General features: G+C 50.1%; 1 protein-coding gene across 1 annotated transcript in view; it reads right to left on the reverse strand.

Moving 5' to 3' along the window:
• Positions 1-20,304, reverse strand: part of TFRC (transferrin receptor) — a 94,938-nt gene that overhangs the window by 44,923 nt on the left and 29,711 nt on the right. The window contains 6 exon segments of the mRNA XM_029617343.1: positions 2,253-2,316; positions 2,431-2,516; positions 3,592-3,711; positions 9,981-10,147; positions 13,892-14,031; positions 17,351-17,461. Of these exon segments, the coding sequence (XP_029473203.1) occupies positions 2,253-2,316; positions 2,431-2,516; positions 3,592-3,711; positions 9,981-10,147; positions 13,892-14,031; positions 17,351-17,461 (688 nt within the window).

Here is a 20,304-nt window from a genome sequence, read left to right on the forward strand (position 1 = left end):
ACCAGGGGAAGCCATAAAAGTGCCTGAAATCTGTTGGGAGAACTCCAAGGCACAGCCTTTTCAGATTATCTCCGAACCTAAAGATGTGAATTAATACGGACCCAATCCTGATAGGCAACCAGATTGGATCCTCAAATGCTCCACTGAATCATGGAAGGAACCCTCCCAGCTCCTCTTTTGGCTGCACAAAAGGATTGAAATCTACCAAAAGGCTGAGATCTGACCACGCGAAAGATCTGCCTTGCATGAATCTCTGGGCATCATGAAGATTTCAGGCACCAGTCGACTGCAACCCATTCCCAGGCCTGTCCTCCAAAGAACTCTGGAGCCATCCCAGAATTCTGCCATCCTTTCAAAATCCTCCCTAGATTTCTCAAATGGAAGTTTTGCCAAATTGGTCTGTGATATGGCATCTGCTGATCAGTTTTACACAAGCACAGCAGCTGCCTGGCAAACTCTGATGGAAGCCACACTCATTGCTGTGGTATAAACAGGATCAAAGGAGGCAGCCCAGATGTGCATTACCGGGTTTCACAGTGAGAGAAGCTTAGTCCAGAAATTTTCCACCTGAACTAGACCTCTTCCTGAAAGCGCTAAGCCAAGTGTAAACCAGACCTGGCTATATTATGTGCAGCTACAAACTTCTCCATTTGAAGTACTATTACTGAACATTTCTATAGCGCTGCTCGACGTATGCGGCGCTGAACAATCACAGGACGGATTCCCTGCTCAGAGCTTACAATCAAAACATACAGGCCAGACAATTGTTAAAAAGAAAAAAAAAATTAGTAATGCAGCCGAAGATGGACCAACAGGCTCCAGATTTAAAAGCAGCCTCAAAGAGGTGGATTTTTAGATTAAACAGTGAGTGGGAACATGGTGCCCCAGCTCAGGAAGTCTATTCCAAAGTAGCACCCTTCTGGCTTCAAAGGCCTGCCTTTCTACGGATCTAATCATTCGCATCCTTTAAGGCCATGCCTCCTCCACTGTAATCTTGTTTTTGGTGACCACACCACAGCATCCATCTTTAGAAAGCTCCTCTCTCGCCTGGACCTCCAAGGGATACAGTTTAGCTAATGGGCTCCCCCCCTTTAAAACTGGCCTCTGGAGACACCCCCCCCCCCCCATTCTAGAGCAATTTCCAACCTTATGCAAGAGGAAGTATTTTCAGGACTTTCTAATAGCAATCATAATGGGATCCCTCAGCTGAACCTGAAGCTTCCTCTTTCCTCCTCTACAATATTCAAAGTTGAAGATCTTGAGCCATCAAGTTTCTCTGAGAAAGCCAAGACCATGGAAGAGCCATATTCTCCCTCCAGATGGAATCCACCCCCTTCTAATGCTTCACTGGCAGTGCTCTTTAAATGCTGAAAATACAAGGAGTCCTCTGACCTGCATAAATCATCCTCGACCTCCAATTCTACTCTTCCTAGGCCTCTTCCTCACTCTAGGAGCTTCCAAGAGGACCGAACCCTGCCTGTCCCATAATAAAAGCTTTGTGCATACCCTTTATAAATTCTTTGCACACTGCAGCTCATGCAAAGGGAAGGGAACTAGCATCCAAACTAGCTGGCTTCCTTGCTGCTTGCTAGATTTCCTGCTCTGCAGGAGTAAGGCCGCTCTGGCTGAAGGAGGGAGGAGGAGACTCAGCTGTGGTCAAAACAGACAGCCCACTAGCCCAGGCTCTACTTAACTGAGGCTCAGAGAGGGAGCCCAGGCTTTAATCTCAGAAGATTCCTAACACCTCAAATCAGTGATCTGGGCTCTGCTCAAGCAGGGAGACTCAATCTTTCACCTCAGAAGCTGCCCTTAAATTTTCTGCTTTATTCACTCTGCCTAACCAGGCTTCAGTCTACAGCACAGGAGGCTCACCTATACCATCTCTGCTGGAGACTGAATACTGGCAGACTGAATTCAACATGGATGCCTCTAAGGGGTAATGTCAGCAAACCTGGTGATCTGTCTCCATCTGCTGGTCGGTGGGCATAACCCATTCGTCTGGATTTGTCTGACTGGATGACGAGGAAGGCTACATTTCCCTGCAAAGTCTGAGCAGAGCATATAGCCTGCAAAGGAGTCTGCTACATTAAAGGCTAATCAGTACAGAATACAATTAGGTAACAGGTTCAAGGCTTTTGTACTTTTACTATACATTTATCTAGAGATACTCAAATAGCCTTTTACTCATCTAAAAATTGTACTTTGAGTATATTTGGGGGGGGAGGGGAAGAGGAGATTTAGAAAATAATTACCTAAAACCGCAGAATCAAGATTAATATAGGTAAAAGCTTTCAGATGCAATGAAGATAGATAACCCTAAATGAGAGAGAGAAAAAAATAGATCAGTTTGCACAGTTTCCATGCTTTACCCCACTATTCTGATATTTGCCCCCATTCGTAATGTATTAAGTGGCAATATATAAAATGTACCTCCAACCACTCCGTGACACCAACTGCTCCATATTCTCCTGCACTCCAGCTGACAAAGACCATACTGCGTCTGGGTTTATAGCCATCTTAAAAAGGAAGAAAGGAAGCATCATGAAACATGCCCTGCAGTCACAAGCATCAATCCATACCCAGATTACTCAACTGTTCTATTTTTCCTTTTGTCTTCTGCAGTTAAGCGTGTGTGTGATGAGGGAAGCTGGTGTTCCAGGTACGCAGGATAGTTTACACGGGTGACACGAGCCTGGCATGTGCAGCATGCTAGACCTCCACTCAGAGGCCCCTTCAATCTACTTTGGACAAATTCCATTAGGCAGGTGAAGAGGACCAACATGCTGAACTCTGAGAACACTAATTACAGGTAGGCAACTCTGCTCTCCTATGACAAGCAGGATGTCCGTGCTCACACATGAGGAAACCCTAGACTGCGCCAAATTACAAGGGGGAACCCAAATAGTGCCAACAAGCCATTTTTGTATCGAGACTTAGGGAAGAGAATCTGCCAATAGGAGCTTCATGCTTGCATGAACAAGACCTCTAATTATTTGCATTTCTCAGCTTGTTAGACAATTTAAGTCTACCTAGTTCTGAAGAAAAAAAAAACACCTAAAGGTTTTGGAATCTACTGTATATCAGCAAATAGAAATGCTTCTTATAATATAGTTAAAGGATTCTCCCAACCCTCCAGACTGCTCCCGAAAATAGATTCATTGGACTGAATATGCATAAAGTGCTCTATGTGGAACTGGCTCAAACAGGTACTTACACCAGTGGCACAAAAAAGCTGGGCACATTGTCCCTTGTGTCACATGGACTGAATAGCTCCAGCAGCACTCTGAAGTTCAGAACGGATCACAAAAGCTGCAGAACCTCAGGTCTTAAAAGTTTAAGCTACTAGAACAGAGGGGGACCAACTCTGGTCCCTCAAGAGCCTCAAAAACAGTTCTGGTTTTCAGGATATCCATAATAAAAATGCATAAGATTTGTGTGAACGTCATTCTTCTGCCTCTTCACTGTGGATGTCTTGAAACAGGACCTGTTTGAGGGCTCTTGAGGACTGAGTTGGCCACCCCTGCCTTAACTAAGTCGGCTGGACAGCATCCTCCACACAGTCAGTTACTGGCCACATGAGAACTGCCTTACCTGTCTTCACCATCGCTGATAAGACCTGAGCTAGCTTCAGCAGTATGGAGCTTCCAACCCCTGACTTAGCAGCCCCAGAGCCCCAAGCATCTCTCTGGGCTCCAACCACCACGTAGTGTTCTGCAAGCACAGAAAAATTCAACACAAAATTAGTTTTAAAGTTACACCCCCCCCCCCCCCCCCAAGTACTATCTAAGCAAAACTAAGATTCTAAAAGCTTATTGTAAGTATGTAGTGCATTTTCCCTGTACGTACCAGGATCAGTCCAGGACACCTGGGTTGTGACTCCGCACCAGTAGATGGAGACAGACTAAAACTTGTGGGCGGAGCATATATGCCCCTGTGCCAGTCACAGCCCCTCAGTCTTACTCTGTCTCCAGTAGGTGGTGCAGGTCCGGTCACAGCCCTGTCGGGCCTGATTCTGGTTCTTAGTCAGGTTCGCTTTTTGGTGTTTTGTTTTTGTTTTTTCTATTAGACCTTGGTTTTACTGTAAATTGGGGTTTTTTGTTTAATTTGGTTACTTTAGTCCCGGTTGCCCTACCTCCCTGGGGAGTTGTGAGGTCCTGAGGGGACTACCCTCCCCAGGTTGAGGCCGCTGCTAGGGTTGAGGACCCGGCTGGGCTAGTAGCAGCGTCAGGGGTGACACCGGGGAGCCCGGTTCACTCACCCCTGCAGGACATAGGGCTTTTCAGCACCTGGGACAGCGTTTTTTTTTCTTTAAAAAAAAAAAAAGTGTTTTTACTTTTGTTTTCAGTCTGCTCTCCGTTCCTTGGCGTTGCGCTCCGTTCCGCTCGAGGGGGGGCGTCTTCGGCAGGGGGGAGGTCGCCGATTTTCGCCGCGTTGAATTTTTGTTTTTATTCAGCGTCCCTCAGTGCTTTTCGGCGCGTCTTTGGTTTCCCGCGGTTTTTGCAATGCCGCGCGGCTCGCAGTGCAGGGCCTGCGACTCGGCACGCGCGCGCGTCTCTCCCGGGACGGCCTTTGCTCGGCCTGCGTCCCGGGAGACGAGGGATCGTCGGCGGCTCCTCGGGGGGCCTGTTCCCGGGTCGCGCGATCGCCATCGCAAGGGGGGGTCCCCTGATAGGCCTCCTGACCCGTTCCCGGTCAGCGCGGGAGTGGCGGCCATTTTGTCTGAGCCGGGTAGTTTCGCGGGAAACGGTGGGGGCCTCGGTTTTACCTCCTACGCTTTCCCCGCAGCGGGGTGCGGCGGTGGAGGTCCCTTCAGAGGGGCCCCAGTCCCGGGGGCATTCGGAAAGCGACGCAACGGATTCGGGCGAGTTTTCTGAAGATTTGGCGCTTTTGCTGCGCAAAGTTCTCCGTGATAAGCGCAGCAAGCGCAGACGGGGGGACGCCTCGGGTTCAAGGGTCCACCGGTCCCCGCCGCAGAAGAAGATGGCAAGGAGAGTGGCGAAAACCACCCAGAGCGCGGCCCGGGGCAAACTGCTTCCCCGAGGGGTGCCGCAGGACTCGGATTCCGAAGATACCTCCGGGGCGGACACAGAGGCCTCCGAGGAGCCCCTGCCGGGGGCCGGGACGGCAGCAGCAGATGGCTCGGCGCAGCCCAGTACAGGTAAAGGAGCGCAGGCCGTCGACGGGGATGACCCCAAGGTGGTGCGTCTGTTCCGCAGAGAGGAACTGTCGCCACTCATTCCGGCCATTCTCCAGGAGCTGGGGATTGAGGCTCCTCCGGTGGTGGTCCGCCAGGAGGCAAATATGGATCCTGTTCTGCTTGGGCTCACAGGGCCGGCGGTCGTTTTTCATTTTTTCATCCACGGATATCCTCTTCAAGGAATGGGATACTCCTGAGTTAGGTCTGAAGGTCAGCAAGGCCATGGACAAACTTTACCCTTTGCCGGAGGACGCGCTAGAGCTCCTCCGACTCCCAAGGGTGGATTCGGCAGTGTCAGCTGTCACGAAGAGGTCTACCATCCCGATCACGGGAGCGACAGCCCTCCGGGATATTCAAGACCGTAAGTTGGAGGTTCAACTCAAAAGAATTTTGAGGTTTTTGCCCTAGGGGTGCGTGCCGCCAGTTGCACAAGTTTTGCTATGCGTGCTAGTCTGCGCTGGGCTCAAGTGCTGCAGGCGAATGCGGGTCTCTTCAGAGGAGGCTTCCCAAGCAGACAGATTGGAGGCGGCCATTGCCTATGGCGCTGATGCACTCCATGATCTTTTGCGCACCTCAGCTAGGTCCATGGTGGCAGCGGTGTCGGCACGTCGTCTCCTTTGGCTGCGCAATTGGGCAGTGGATGGCTCTTCCAGGGCTCACCTCGGGGCTTTGCCTTTTTAGGGGACATTGCTGTTCGGCAAGGAGTTGGACGATTTGATGGTTTCCCTGGGGGAGAACCGAGCGTTTAAGCTGCTGGAGGATAGGACCCGGTCGAGATCTTCCTTTTCAGGCAGAGCCCGGTTCAGGGCACCCAGGAAGTCTAGGCCGCAAAGATCCTCTGGACCCTCGTATAGGCCGTCTTCCTCTCGGAACACCCAGTGGCAGCAGTCCTTTCGGGGCAAACGTTTTGGCCGGCAAGGAGGGGCCCCGTCGGGTGCGGGGTCCAAGCCTTCGCAATGAAGTTCGGCCGGCCCATCCCTCGTCGCGTCCTCGGCACGCTGTTCCAAACGTGGGGGCGCGTCTATCCTTATTCCTCGAGGAATGGGCCAGCGTGACGTCGGATCAATGGGTCCTCGACGTGATAAAACATGGCTACGAGTTAGATTTTGCTCGCATCCCAACGGACAAATTCCTGGTCTCACCCTGCAAGGATCCCAAGAAGAAGGCGGCGGTGCTAGATACCATCCAAAGACTAGAAAGACTGGGAGCCATCTCGCTGGTTCCGGCCGCTCAGTACGGCAAGGGCCGGTACTCCATTTACTTCATAGTCCCCAAGAAAGACGGCACTTTCCGCCCAATTCTGGATCTGAAAGGAGTCAACAGATGCCTTCGAGTCCCTCACTTCAAAATGGAGACCATTCGGTCAGTGATCGCGTCAGTGTGTCCCGGCGAATTCCTGGCGTCCCTAGATCTCACAGAAGCATACCTTCATGTGGGAATTCAACCAGCGTTTCAGCGGTTTCTGAGGTTTGGCATTCTGGGCAGGCACTTCCAGTTCCGGGCGCTTCCGTTCGGCCTGGCGACAGCGCCTCGGACATTCACGAAAGTGATGGTGGTCGTGGCGGCGCAGTTGCGGCGGGAAGGCCTGCTAGTTCACCCTTACCTCGACGAGTGGCTGATCCGGGCGAAGTCTCAAAGTCTGTGTCGGCAGGCGGTGGCCAGGGTGTTACAGCTCTTGCAGTCCCTGGGCTGGGTGGTCAACTTCAACAAGAGTCATCTCGAACCCTCTCAGTCCTTGGAATATCTTGGAGCCCTGTTCGACACGAAGCGAGGCAGTGTGATTCTCTCGCAGGAACGGATATGCAAACTGCAGTCTCAGGTGCTACGTCTTTTGTCGCTACACAGGCCACGAGTCTGCGATTACCTGACGGTTCTGGGGTCTATGGCATCCACGCTGGCGTTAGTCCCTTGGGCGTTCGCTCATCTATGGCCGCTGCAGTCCTCATTGCTTTCCCGCTGGAAACCGGTTTCCGAGGATTTCTATCTACCTCTACCTCTCGAGGGGCAGGCGCGATCCAGCCTGAGCTGGAAGTCGGTTCAGGGTCTGTGGTCAGAGTCGCAGACCCGGTGGTCTATCAACCGGCTGGAGACCAGAGCGGTCCGTCTGGCGCTGCAAGCTTTTCTACCCCTCGTGCGCGGACAGGCGGTCCGGGTATTGTCGGACAACGCTACCACCGTGGCTTACATCAATCGCCAGGGAGGGACAAAAAGTCCTCTAGTGGCGGAGGAGGCGCGGCTCTTGATGGTCTGGGCAGAACGGCATCTCAGCCTTCTCGCGGCTTCCCACATAGTGGGAGTCGACAACCTCCAGGCGGATTTTCTCAGTCGTCACCGCTTGGATCCCGGAGAGTGGGAGTTGGAGGACGAGGCGTTTCTCTTCATTCGCCGGACTTGGGGAACGCCCCACATGGATCTGATGGCCACCTGGCACGACGCGAAGGCTCCGCGATTTTACAGTCGACGTCGCGAAAGGGGAGCAGAAGGAGTCGACGCGTTGGTGCTTCCCTGGCCGGTGGATGTGCTTCTGTATGTGTTCCCACCGTGGCCCATGATCGGAAAGATCCTACGGCGCATAGAATTGCATCCATCCAATGTGATCATGGTGGCGCCGGAGTGGCCACGCCGTCCGTGGTTTGCGGACCTGGTCCAGCTGTCGGTGGCCGCACCCCTTCGTCTACAGGGATTCCCGGGGCTCCTTCGTCAGGGCCCCGTCTGTTTGGAGGATGCTGCTCACTTTTGTCTCGCGGCATGGCTTTTGAGAGGTATCGGTTGAAGAGAAAAGGCTACTCGGATGCGGTCGTTGCTACATTGCTGAGATCCAGAAAACAGTCTACGTCCCTAGCTTATGTTCGGGTCTGGGTAGTTTTTGAGGAATGGTGCATGGAGCGGGGCCTAGACCCCACTTCCGCTTCTATTCCCGATATTCTGGCTTTTCTCCAGGCGGGGCTCGCCAAAGGTTTAGCGTGTAATTCCCTTGGCTGTTTGCGTGGTAAGGTCCGGGGGGTCTCTGGCTCTCCACCCGGATATCTCCCGTTTTCTTAGGGGGGCTAAGCACCTCCATCCTCCGTTGCGGCCCCCTTGCCCATCTTGGAACCTCAACTGGGTACTCTCAGTCTTATGCTCAGTGCCGTTGAGCCCCTGAAACGTTCTACGCTCAAGGATCTCACCTTGAAGACCGTATTCCTAGTGGCGATGGCATCGGCCCGTCGTGTCTCAGAATTACAGGCGTTGTCCTGTAGGGAGACCTTCTTGCGCATCTCCGGTTCGGGGGTCTCCTTGCGGACGGTTCCCTCCTTCCTTCCTAAGGTCGTGTCGTCGTTCCATTTGAATCAGTCAATTGAACTTCCCGCTTTCTCGGTTGCGGAGTCTTCAGACCCGAAAACAAAAGACTTGAGAAAACTAGATGTGCGGAGGTCCCTGCTTCGCTATCTGGAGGTTACTAATCCGTTTCGGGTGACGGATCATCTGTTTGTGTTAACTTCGGGTCCAAAGAAAGGTGCTGCGGCGTCCCGCACGACAATTGCCCGTTGGCTCGAAGGAAGCCATTGGTTCTGCGTACATTCTGCGCGGAAAATCACCGCCGGTGGGTCTTCGGGCTCATTCGACACGGTCTCACGCTGCGTCTTGGGCGGAATCTTCTCAGGTGTCGCCTCAAGAGATTTGCAGGGCGGCTACCTGGAAGTCGTTGCATACCTTTTTTAAACATTACCGGTTGGATGTTCAGGCTACTGAAGCTAGGGGTTTTGGAGAGAGGGTACTCCGAGCGGGACTCTCTGCTTCCCACCCTCGGTAAGTTAGCTCTGGTACATCCCAGGTGTCCTGGACTGATCCTGGTACGTACAGGGAAAGGAAAATTAGTTTCTTACCTGATAATTTTCGTTCCTGTAGTACCAAGGATCAGTCCAGGATCCCGCCCGCAGTGTTGCGCTATAGTAACGAAGAGTCCGCTCATTATTGTGTTTTTTTCAGTACGCTGATCCTTGTTTATTCGCTCTCCCGGTTGGGGAGTCTGGTTCCTGTAGGGGTGTTGGTTTTCTTTTCCCTACCAAGTTGTATGGTTAGCTATGGTTGCCTTTTGGCTTTTGTCTACTTTGACATTACGTATGACTGAGGGGCTGTGACTGGCACAGGGGCATATATGCTCCGCCCACAAGTTTTAGTCTGTCTCCATCTACTGGTGCGGAGTCACAACCCAGGTGTCCTGGACTGATCCTTGGTACTACAGGAACGAAAATTATCAGGTAAGAAACTAATTTTCCTTTTTAAAATACTGATAATTAAACCCTCTGAGTCTGAATTGATAGGTGTCCGTACAGGGAAACTGACATTTCCAATATTGGATGCAGCTCTTTGAGTGCACAGGGCTGGCCATCTTGCACCCCTGCTGTGCTGGGAGAAGGTACCACTCACAGGATTGAGAGACTCAACTGGATAAAAGTGTGTGCCCTTTTGATAGCAGTCCTGACCCGAAAGCCTGCATTCTTCAGACTCTCCACACACAGGGCACCACAGGCCTGGAGATGGCCCTGTAAGTATATGACAGGAATCTGGCTGGACTGAACAAACAAGTCCATTTTATCGCACAGACCCTTTTCACTAAATTATCCACGTGAACTTACCAGATGGTGGCCAAACATTAACAGAATAATCCAAAACCGTTCCTCCATATGTAAGAGAGGCCTGACTTGCAGCAAGAACCCAATCCCTTAAGGACCGATTCCTGTACCGTGAGCTGCCAACATTTCAGTTCTGTCCCAGTCTGTACCGTATTAAGAGCTCTTACCTGGCTCTATAAAGCCTCGTATAAAGCCAAAGATGTTAAGGATTTTCCTCTCCACCATCTCATTTGTCACTTCAAGTTTGACACGATTCCCGTTGAACTCTGGCCCCAGTTTGCACGGAAATGAAAATCCTCGCCAGTCCAGAGGGCAGGATACTCCCTCCATCAGGCTGCAAAGAATCATTTAGGATTACAAAGCTTTACTGCAAGTCATCACTGTGAAAAACAGTAAACTGCAACCTCTATATTGCCCTGCATGTTAAGAGGTAGAGCCCTAACAGGCTGCAAACCTGTCAGTGAATAGCCAGTTCAGGGTGGATCACGAAAACAAAGTGCATGAAAGTACTCATTCTTTATGCTGTTGCTCTAGTCCAGAACATGTGGTAAGTTTAATGTCTCTGGCAAATTATGCAGTATAAATATTTTTAAACACCACAAGTTTCACCCTGCTGTGGAGACAGAGCACAACTTTTCCCACTGACATTAGCAGTACAGTACAATCAAAACCCAATAGTCTGTGTCTAGCAAATAGTTGGTGCAGCACGAGTTGGGACTCCCAGTGGGCTTAGGCTTTTGGCTGAGGATGGACATTGATCTCCCAGAGCCTTCTCTGTCTACAATCAGCTGTGGGTTTAGTGTTAATGGCTTCTGGTTGAGAAGACTAAGATTCATTGGTGCCCCCTGGGCTCAAATGGACTGGAAGGGAAGCAGCACAGGACAGTGCCTTCCAAACTTCTTACCTTCTCCACTTTGTCTCTCCCTGGCTTCAGGAAAATTCTGTCTTTTGCTCCTCTGAGACCAGGTGCTTTCTTGGCAATTGCCCGCTATCTATGGCCACAGTGCAGCCTGAGGTGAAAGGCTCAGAGGGGCAGAAGTGAGTCAGGAGCTCTGACCAGCAAGACAGTGTGGAGGGGCTGTCACTGAGGGAAGTGAAATGTCAGTCACTTGCTTACTTGGAATTGCCTGCTGGAAGAAACCATTTTTCTGGACTGCAGTTAGTGTTGCAAGGCACATGAAGCAGTCTGCTGCCTCCTACCTGGGTCCACAATGCAGCCAACGTGAGCATCTGTTCAGCAGCACCTGGGATCACGGATCAGGTGCCTGTTTCTGCAGGGGCTCCATTTTGGCAGGAAGTGACATCTTGTCAGGGTGACAAGCCTCTGGGGTAGCCTGGCAGTCCGATTCTTGCTTCAGGGGCAGCCTCAGATTTGGTATAGGTTCTTGTTCAGCAGGAGCCTCTGGAGCCGCTGGTCTTCAAAAGGCTCTGCTGGTGAGATTGCTGCAAGTCCCAGAGCAATCCTGCTCCCCAAGACAAGACCCTTTTTCACCTTCTCCCTGCTGTCTCCCAGCATTCTCCCAGTCAAGCACCATAGGTTGTCTGGGTAGATCCTGGATCAAGATGAGGGGATATAATTAGAGAGCCTTGAAAAGATCTGGGACTTGGGCTCTTAAGATACAGAAGCCAATAGCCTTGACTCCTTGGGGGAAGGTGGATTCTTCAGAGGAAGAGTCCTCTGTTCAACTGTAAGATTCTCAAGTTTCCTCCCTGCTGAAGGCTTATTCCAAGATGGAGGAAGCACTTGATGTGGGATCCTACCCTCGAAGGAGAAAGTCTATTAAAACCTCCCCTCTTCATCTGGTGTTAAAGCAGATGGTCATATTGGAACAAGAGACTGGGGGAGAGCTCAAAGTAGCAAGGCTTTATTCTTTGCCAGCTGAGGATAGGGAGGGCCTTATTGTGTCCTATAAGACTACAATCCCCATGGAGGGAGATTCCACATTTAAGGATTCTCAGGCTAGAAAGACTGAGGTTAAGCAAGCTCTTATTCTTGCTATGCAATCCTCTGTGTGGGGGGATGTGTGGCTTGGACCCTGGTGCACTGGTCTCAGCAGGTTCCAGGAAGTTCAAGTGCTGGATTTATAGTGAATACTTTATATGATCACGTCAGGATTTCTTCATGGACTATAGTACAGTGGTTGTGGCACAGGAGGTTCCTCTGGCTACACAACTGGCTGTGGGTAGGCCTTCCAAGGCTCATTTAAGAGCTGGCTGTTTGGAGAAAATCTAGAAAAACTGAACTAGGGGGAAGTGAAACCCAAGGTTTCAAGACATGCCATGCTCAGCTAAGGCTCATCTTTCGTTTCAGGGCGCCAAGCGATAGCATGCATGAAAGCAGTCTGCTTCAGCCATCTAAAACTGAGGAAGGGGCGTCAGTCCTTTCGTGGGGCAAGACAGCCCAAAAAGTGCAACCCTGGAATCTCTTGAGCCCTGCAGGCTCCTCAATGAAGTCTGTCTTGTCCCCCTTTGGGTGGTCGTCATCTAAAGTTTTATTGGGGATAAATCTATAATCGCTTCAGACCAGTGGGTTCTTGATATTGTGCAGGAAGGATATTCTCTAGATTTTGCCGTCCTGCTTTCAGAAGCATTTATGATCTCCCCCGAGTTAATCTCAAAGGGGTGGCAGTAAAGATCATTCTGGATTTATTCCATTTTACAGTGCCAAAAAAGGACAGCTCCTTTCGTCTTAGTCTGGATTTCAAGAAGTCTTGACTTCTATTTTCATATGGAAACAATGGCTTGTTGTCACTTAGAAAAAGAGGGGAATTCCTCTCACTATTTGTGTTACAGGGGGCATTACAAAACCATCCTTCCTCATTCTTTGATGAGTGGACTATTTGTTTTGTCAGTTGTGAAACCTAAGGGTACCGCTCAAACCTGATTTCTCTCTAGTTCCAAATAAAAGGCAGTCAAAAGCGTCTTTTATAAATTGAGCATTCTGCAAAAGAAACCATATTTGGGTACAGACTTTATCCTACCTAATAAACGAAGCTTGACCGACGTGCCGCAAATGCGCAGTAGAGAGCAGCTCTACTGCGCATGTGCGGGCGAGCACGTCGGTCTTAGGCAGCGTCAAAAAAAACAAACAAACATGGCGGCGGTAGCGGGCGGCGGCAGTAGCGGCAGCGGGCGGCGGTAGCGAGGGAGGGACTGAGTGAGAGAGTGAGAATGAGGGAGAGGTGAGAGTCAGGGATGTGAGTAAGTGGAAGGGGGAGAGGGAGAATGAGGGAGAGGTGAGAGACAGGGCCGCAGCGGCGAAGACGGGCGGCAGCAGTGAGGGAGGAGAGAGAGAGGGAGAGGAGAGAGAGGGAGTGGGAGTGGGACTGAGTGAGAGGGAGGGAGGGAGGGAGTGGGGAGTGTGAGAGGGGGAGGGAGGGAGTGGGACTGAGAGAGAGGGAGGGAGGGAGAGGGATAGAGGAGGGAGTGAGTGAGACTGAGTGGGAGGGAGGGACTGAGTGGGAGGAGAGGGAGGGTGGGGAGGAGTGGGTGAGTGTGGAGGGAGGGAGGTTAGGGGTGGTGATGACGAGTGAGGGGAGAGAGAATGAGGGGAAGGTGGAGAGAGGGATGTAGCCCGTTTTAACGGGCTTAACGGCTTGTAAGAACATAAATTGCCATGCTGGATCAGACCAAGGGTCCATCAAGCCCAGCATCCTGTTTCCAACAGTGGCCAATCCAGGCCACAAGAACCTGGCAAGTACCCAAACACTAAGAAGATCCCATGCTACTGATGCAATTAATAGCAGTGGCTATTCCCTAAGTAAACTTGATTAATAGCAGTTAATGGACTTCTCCTCCAAGAACTTATCCAAATCTTTTTTGAACCCAGCTACACTAACTGCACTAACCACATCCTCTGGCAACAAATTCCAGAGCTTTATTGTGCGTTGAGTGAAAAAGAATTAAATCTAAAATACCTCCCTCTTTGGTTTCTGAACCAAATTGCTCCATAAAACTCACTTATTCCATCCAGGAACTTTCTCTAGCATGTCCTAATGATACATTTACCCAGTCTATAGTGACGTAATTGAAATCTCCATTACTGCACTACTAATTTGGTTAGCTTCCCTAATCTTACCTGAGGATTCTCTTAGCAGCTACTGTAGATATGGTTTGAACAGGAATGCGAGGAAGGCCAGAAGACAGGGCTGGTGGGAACTGGGTGTGGTTAAAGGATGGAAATCCAGGGGTGAAAGGATCACCAGTTCCATGATGAGCCTATGACAATAGTAGAATATAAAGTTATGGCTACATTCAGAAAAAACCCATCCCTTATGAGTTTTCATTTTCCAGTTACATTAACTCAAGTCTGAACCATGGTCTGAGCAGTATTGGTCATGGAAACCAACACCTCCATGCTAAACATAAATGTCTCATGCAAATCTGCTGCCTGATGAAAGCAATGGGTGTCTATATAAGCCATCAGTAATTATATGCCCAGCATAGTTAACATAGTAACTTGTGTTAATACCTAGAAGACATAGCCCAAACTGGTGCAAATGTAATTGAATGGGAAAGACAGCAAGCAAGTGCTATTCTGTTGTACCCTCATTTCACTTGCCACCAGAAACCAATAAATTAAGAGATGGATTAGCTTATAGTATGAAACTGCTCACGAGAATTGTTTGCCAACAGCCATTCCTATTCTGCAGCATTTCCCCCCCAAAGGTATGAATAAAAATATGCGGCTTTACAAGTTCTGTATGGACGCAGGCCTTGTATGTCAAATACAGGAAAATTGGTTCTTACCTGCTAATGTCTGTTCCTGAAGTACCAGAGATCAGTCCAGAAAGTGGGTTTTGCATCATTACCAGCAGATGGAGGCAGAGAACCAAAAACTGACACACTGCTACATAACCGAGAGTGCCACCTACAGTCCCTCACTATTGACCTGTACCCAAGCCAACACAACTCAACCACCCCCTAAATGAGGGCGAATGCCAAACCCAAAAGTTGAAGCCCTCCAAACAGAACCACAAATCAACCCAAGGGGCTAACCATAACCTGGCAAACTTCTTTAGGTTCTTTATATATACATTGTCGGTTCTTTCCAGTAAGCAAGCCAGAACAGATTTGCTGTAACATTAAGGGGCTAGGTCTCTGGACTGATCTGTGGTACTTCAATGAAAATTAGAAGGTAAGAACCAATTTTCCTTTCCTGTTCATACACCAGATCAGTCCAGACAAGTGGGATGTAGCAAAGCACCTCTAAAATGGGCAGGCCCACAAAAGACACCTCCCCCCCCCAAACACACTTTCGCCAAAGGTTGGCTTCTACTGGAGCCAGAACATTTAAACTGTAATGGCAAGAAAGTGTGAAGAGAAGAGCACATCACCACTCTACAAATCTAATTGACACTGCCCACGACGCTGCCTGTGCTCTAGTAGAGTGCACATGTAATCCCTCTGGAATTCTGCTCTTACAAAGGTAGGCCAAAACAATAGCTTCCTTCAGTCAATACACCATCATGCCCTTGGAGGCCTTACATTTCTGGTACCTCCAAACAATACAAATGATCCGACTGTCAAAAACAGTGACCTTTGCCTCCAGCGACTCAGATCAATTTGGGAAGGCAGGAGCCCCACAGTCTGATTCAGGTGAAATGAAGATACCACCGTAGATAGGAATGAAGGTACCATGTGCAAAGACTCCCCCCTCATCTGAAATCTTCAAAAATTGTTCCCTACAGGACAAAGCCTACAGCTCAGAGATCATTCTAATTGAAAAAATTGCCAAAAATACCTTCAGCATGAGGCCCTTTAACAATGCCTTCAACGGCTCAAAATGGAGGCCTACAAAGCACCCGCAAGACCAAGTTTAAACTCCATTCCAGACAATCTATGCACTGGTGGCCACAGATGCTCGACCCCCTTCAAAAACCTCAACATGCCACCTGAACCTGCAAGGAATTAACTAAGCTCTTGAAATCATGGGCTCAGAGTATCCTTTTTGTCACAAGCACTTGCTCTCAAAAGTCAAGTTGCGAGACAAAAGTGATCCACCCGATCTGAGAAAATAGGACCTTGCCTTAGCCCCTGCAAATGAGCCAATCTCAGGGACCACCAATTGTATGCTGAACCAGATCCACAAGTCAAAGATGACAGCCTCTCTAGTACCCCCTGGCCCGGATGCCTCTTGATGTGCATAGACACAGAGGGAACACATAGCAAGATTGTCTACGAGCGTCTATGAACCTGAGAGTCTGCCCTTGACTGTGACCTATCTGCAGCTGAAGAAATTTGCTGCCTTGGTATTGCTCCTTGCCAGATCCAGACGGGGGGACGACTGCTTAAATGAGACTCGATAAAGCCAGAGGCCTCCTTCCACAGTTCCCGGTTCTCCTGGGTCCAACTTACCTGCTGAGATAGTCCACTCCTGTAACATGTGAAGTGGCTATCCCCTTCAAATCTCTCTACGCCCAGGCAAAAAGGTCCTGGGCTCCTTGGGCAATTGCACAACTCTTCATTCCCCCTTGCCAATTGATATAAGCCACTGCTGTCACACTGTCTGAAAACACTGACCATTCAACCATTGACTTGTGGAAGGAATTCCATCAATGCCCTGCACACTGCTCTTTTCCAAGCAATTGATAGACCAAGATGCTTCCACTGGCAACCACAGTCCTTGTGCCAGCCGTTGACAGATCGCCTCCCAACCCTTGAGGTTGGCATCTGTGATCTCTAACCCAGTCCAGAACGTCCAGGCCCATCCCTCTCTCCAAATTGGGCAGACACCATGAGTGACTGAACCTGGAAGTATCCTGCAGCAGTAAATCCCAATGAAACGCCTGACAACGTATTCCGGTGTGACAGCAATACCTCCTGTAGAAGGTGCATATGGGCAAAAGCCCATGAAACCAGGATCTGAACATAATCCCAAGCCCTCGGCACTGGCATCTGCCTGAATGGCTCAACTACCAGAGGGGATGGTCCCCCAGGGACTTCGCAACCCTCTGGGAGGCTGAAGACTTCAGTCTGTTTTCTTCCCTTTTTTTTTGAAAACTCAGACTGCTGGGATTTGCACCACCATCTGCTGGAGACATATACTGGCAGACTGCAGGTGGCACCTCAACTTAACTGGCAGTATTTGTGAAAAATTCCTGTCTCCACCTGCTGGAGGGGAGGCAGAGCCAGCTGTCTGGACTGATCCAGGTACGTACAGGGAACCACTAGTTTACTCCTACTTTTCATACAGACAGCTGTGTGCTAATGCAATAGGAGGGCAAAAAAGCAGCAGCCCTGAATGTTTGTTGGGCTGCACATGGACTGGAAATTTAGTGCCCACTGTTACTGCAGACACCAGGTGGTGCCAAAGATGTGCCTCTGAGGTACCACTCCCATCTTTGGGCTGGTAAGTATCCCAGACCTACACAAGGAAGGAGATCATGGCAGTGGGGATGAGAATGTGCATTTGGACATCAAAATAAAGTAAGAGTCTTTACATCATAGGACACATTTTAGAGCAGTATCTAGCAGCCAGATGACTGCACTTAAAACCATCAGGACTGTTCTTAGCAGGAAAGTCCCGTACACTTACATGTCCATACAACATCTTCACATCAACGTCATTCCCAGCGGCATCTCTATAATCTGAGGGATCTGGGTAGATCAAAACACCAGCTGCCTTCAAGTTGTCAGCATTAGCAACCTGGGGAGACAAGCTTTCCATGAATACAAGTTCCAGAGGCTATTTGCAGAAAACCACAAGCAATACAGGAAAAAAAAAAAGGCTGGTTTATCAAAATATTTTACACACAAGCCAGATAGCACTGGAGGAATAAACATACAGATAGCATGAAACACTTACAGGCCAATGCAATACAGTGCCCTTACTTGAGGACACTAGTTAACCCATGGTTGGATGCACATCCACAACCTCTTATGCTATAAAGGGATTAGCACGTCCAAAATGTGCGCCCAACCCCATGAAGCTAATAGCGCTCACACGTAGCTATTCTCCCCAAAGCAAACAATGTGGGCCTGATGCACACATTCTCTCCAAAAATTAACACCTGCCCCAGAGCAGGGACTGATCTTTGAGCAACCCAAGAAGTGTACAAAAAAGTAGAAGATACTGCTTTTCTGTGTGGCAATATTAAGTTGGAGGAACAAAAAGAACATTTAAAAAAAAAAATGAAAGCGTGCCAGCAGTCAGGTTAGGAAAAGGGATGCTTAATTTTACAGGTGTCCTTTTCCTAACCTGTGGCCGTCTATAGCAACCTCTCCTGGACACCCACTGCTGAGGAAGTGCTAGGGGCATATAGAGTTTCCCCTAGCACCTCCTTTTTACCACAGCAGCTGATTTAAATATTAAAAATGGGGCAACCCGGAGAAGTCGTGTGTCAGGAAAGGGGGCACTCAATCATGAGCACCTGTTTTCCCCCGCACAGATTGCTGCGGCCCGTTAAGCGCAGACCTTCCACACAGACCAGCTACACGCACTTCACAAAAGGCCACGCAGTCTATCAGTGGCCCGTCTGCTCTTGCTGAGGATTTGAAAGGCTAAGTCAAGCAGCAATATCAAGTTTTTGTCAGGTAACATCACCTTAAAACAGTACCAAGCAGAAGAAACCAGTACAAGGCAGCAATTAAAATTTGTAGTACCCGATTAGGTTGGGGAAAATGTGCAAACAAATTATTCAACCTTAAATCTGTCCAAAGTTTGGCGAGGATTTCAACCTCGTTTACAATGCAAGCTTTCGGAAGGAATAACTACCACCTGCAGACAAAAGAAAATTATTACTTACCTGCTAATTTTCGTTCCTGTAGTACCATGGATCAGTCCAGACCGTGGGTTATGTCCCCATTCCAGCAGATGGAGTCAGCCCAAAGCTTCGAGGGGGCGTCACCATAAGTACTACTACCCCCTCTGCAGGAGTTCAGTATCGAGAATATCAAAGCCCGAGGAAACAGAAAACCCCTGAATTGGATCAAGTTTAAACAAGACGGCAACAATAAGCCGTTGAAAATGTAACTAGAGAAACTGTACCGTCCCACCAACGGATGGGAGGCCACATCGCGTGTTGACCCCTAAGAAAACAAGCACAAGACAGTGAACACAGGGAACACGTGAGAGAAAAACAGTAGAAAAGCCACTACCATAGAACAGCTGAGGCGAATCAGCCACCAAAGACAGCCGAGCAGGATGAAGACCCAAGTGCGGTGGGCGTCTGGACTAATCCATGGTACTACAGGAACGAAAATTAGCAGGTAAGTAATAATTTTCTTTTCCCTGTACGTACCTGGATCAGTCCAGACCGTGGGATGTACCCAAGCTTCCCTAGACCGGGTGGGGTCCTGCGAGGCCCGCTCGTAGAACCTGTTCACCAAAATGTCCATGGACGGACGAGGCGAGGTGTAGGCGATAGTGTCTTGAAAACGTGTGCAACGATTTCCAGGTGGCCGCTCTACAGATTTCTTGCGAAGAGACCGAGCGGGTCTCCGCCCAGGAGGCTGCCTGCGACCGGATGGAATGCGCTACAATGCCAGGCGGCGGGGGCCGCCCCACCCCAATGTAGGAAGCGGCAATACCGGCCTTCAGCCATCTGGCGATGGTCGTCTTCGAGGCCTGAGAACCCTTCCGGGGCCCGGACCAAAGGACGAAAAGATGATCCGAAGTCCGGAAATCATTCGTAGCCTCCAGGTAGATGCGCAGAGTGCGCTTGACATCAAGTAGATGGAGAGACCTCGGTTCAGACGAAGGGAAAGATGGCAGTTCCACCGTCTGATTCACATGGAATGCAGAAACCACCTTCGGAAGGAAGGAGGGCACAGTACGAAGAGACACTCCCGAATCGGAGAATCGGAGATAGGGCTCTACACGACAGAGCCTGGAGCTCCGAAATCCGCCGAGCCGAGCAGATGGCCACCAGGAACAGTCTTGAGAGTGATATCCTTGATCGTCGCATTCCTCAGCGGTTCAAATGGAGGTCCCGACATGGAACGTAGTACCAGATTGAGACTCCAGGAGGGACAAGGGTCCCGCAATGGAGGTCGCAAATGTTTGACCCCCTTGAGAAAACGGACGATGTCTGGATGTTATAACAGCGAACCTCCGTCACGCAGAAGGGAGCCAAGGGCGGCCACTTGAACCCGGAGGGAGTTGTAAGCGAGCCCCTTGTCCACTCCCGCTTGTAGAAACTGGAGGATCTGAGGAACCGACGCCTCCGTGGGTCTTGTGTTCAGGCCGGTACACCACTGCTCTAACACCTTCCAGACCCGCACATAGGCCACAGACGTGGAAGCCTTCCGAGAACGCAGCAGCGTTGACACTACTGCCTCCGGATAGCCCCGTCGCCGGAGGCGGCGCCTCTCAAAAGCCAGGCCGCAAGACAGAAGAGTTCTGCCTGGTCGAAAAATACCAGTCCCTGGTGGAGGAGGCGGGGAAGATGGCCCAGCCGGATGGGTCCGTCGATTACCAGGAGGAGGAGGTCCGCGAACCAAGGACGTCTTGGCCACTCTGGCGCGACGAAGATTACAGTCCCCTGATGA

The sequence above is a fragment of the Rhinatrema bivittatum genome, chromosome 9 (assembly GCF_901001135.1).
Source record: "Rhinatrema bivittatum chromosome 9, aRhiBiv1.1, whole genome shotgun sequence".
Taxonomy (NCBI): domain Eukaryota; kingdom Metazoa; phylum Chordata; class Amphibia; order Gymnophiona; family Rhinatrematidae; genus Rhinatrema; species Rhinatrema bivittatum.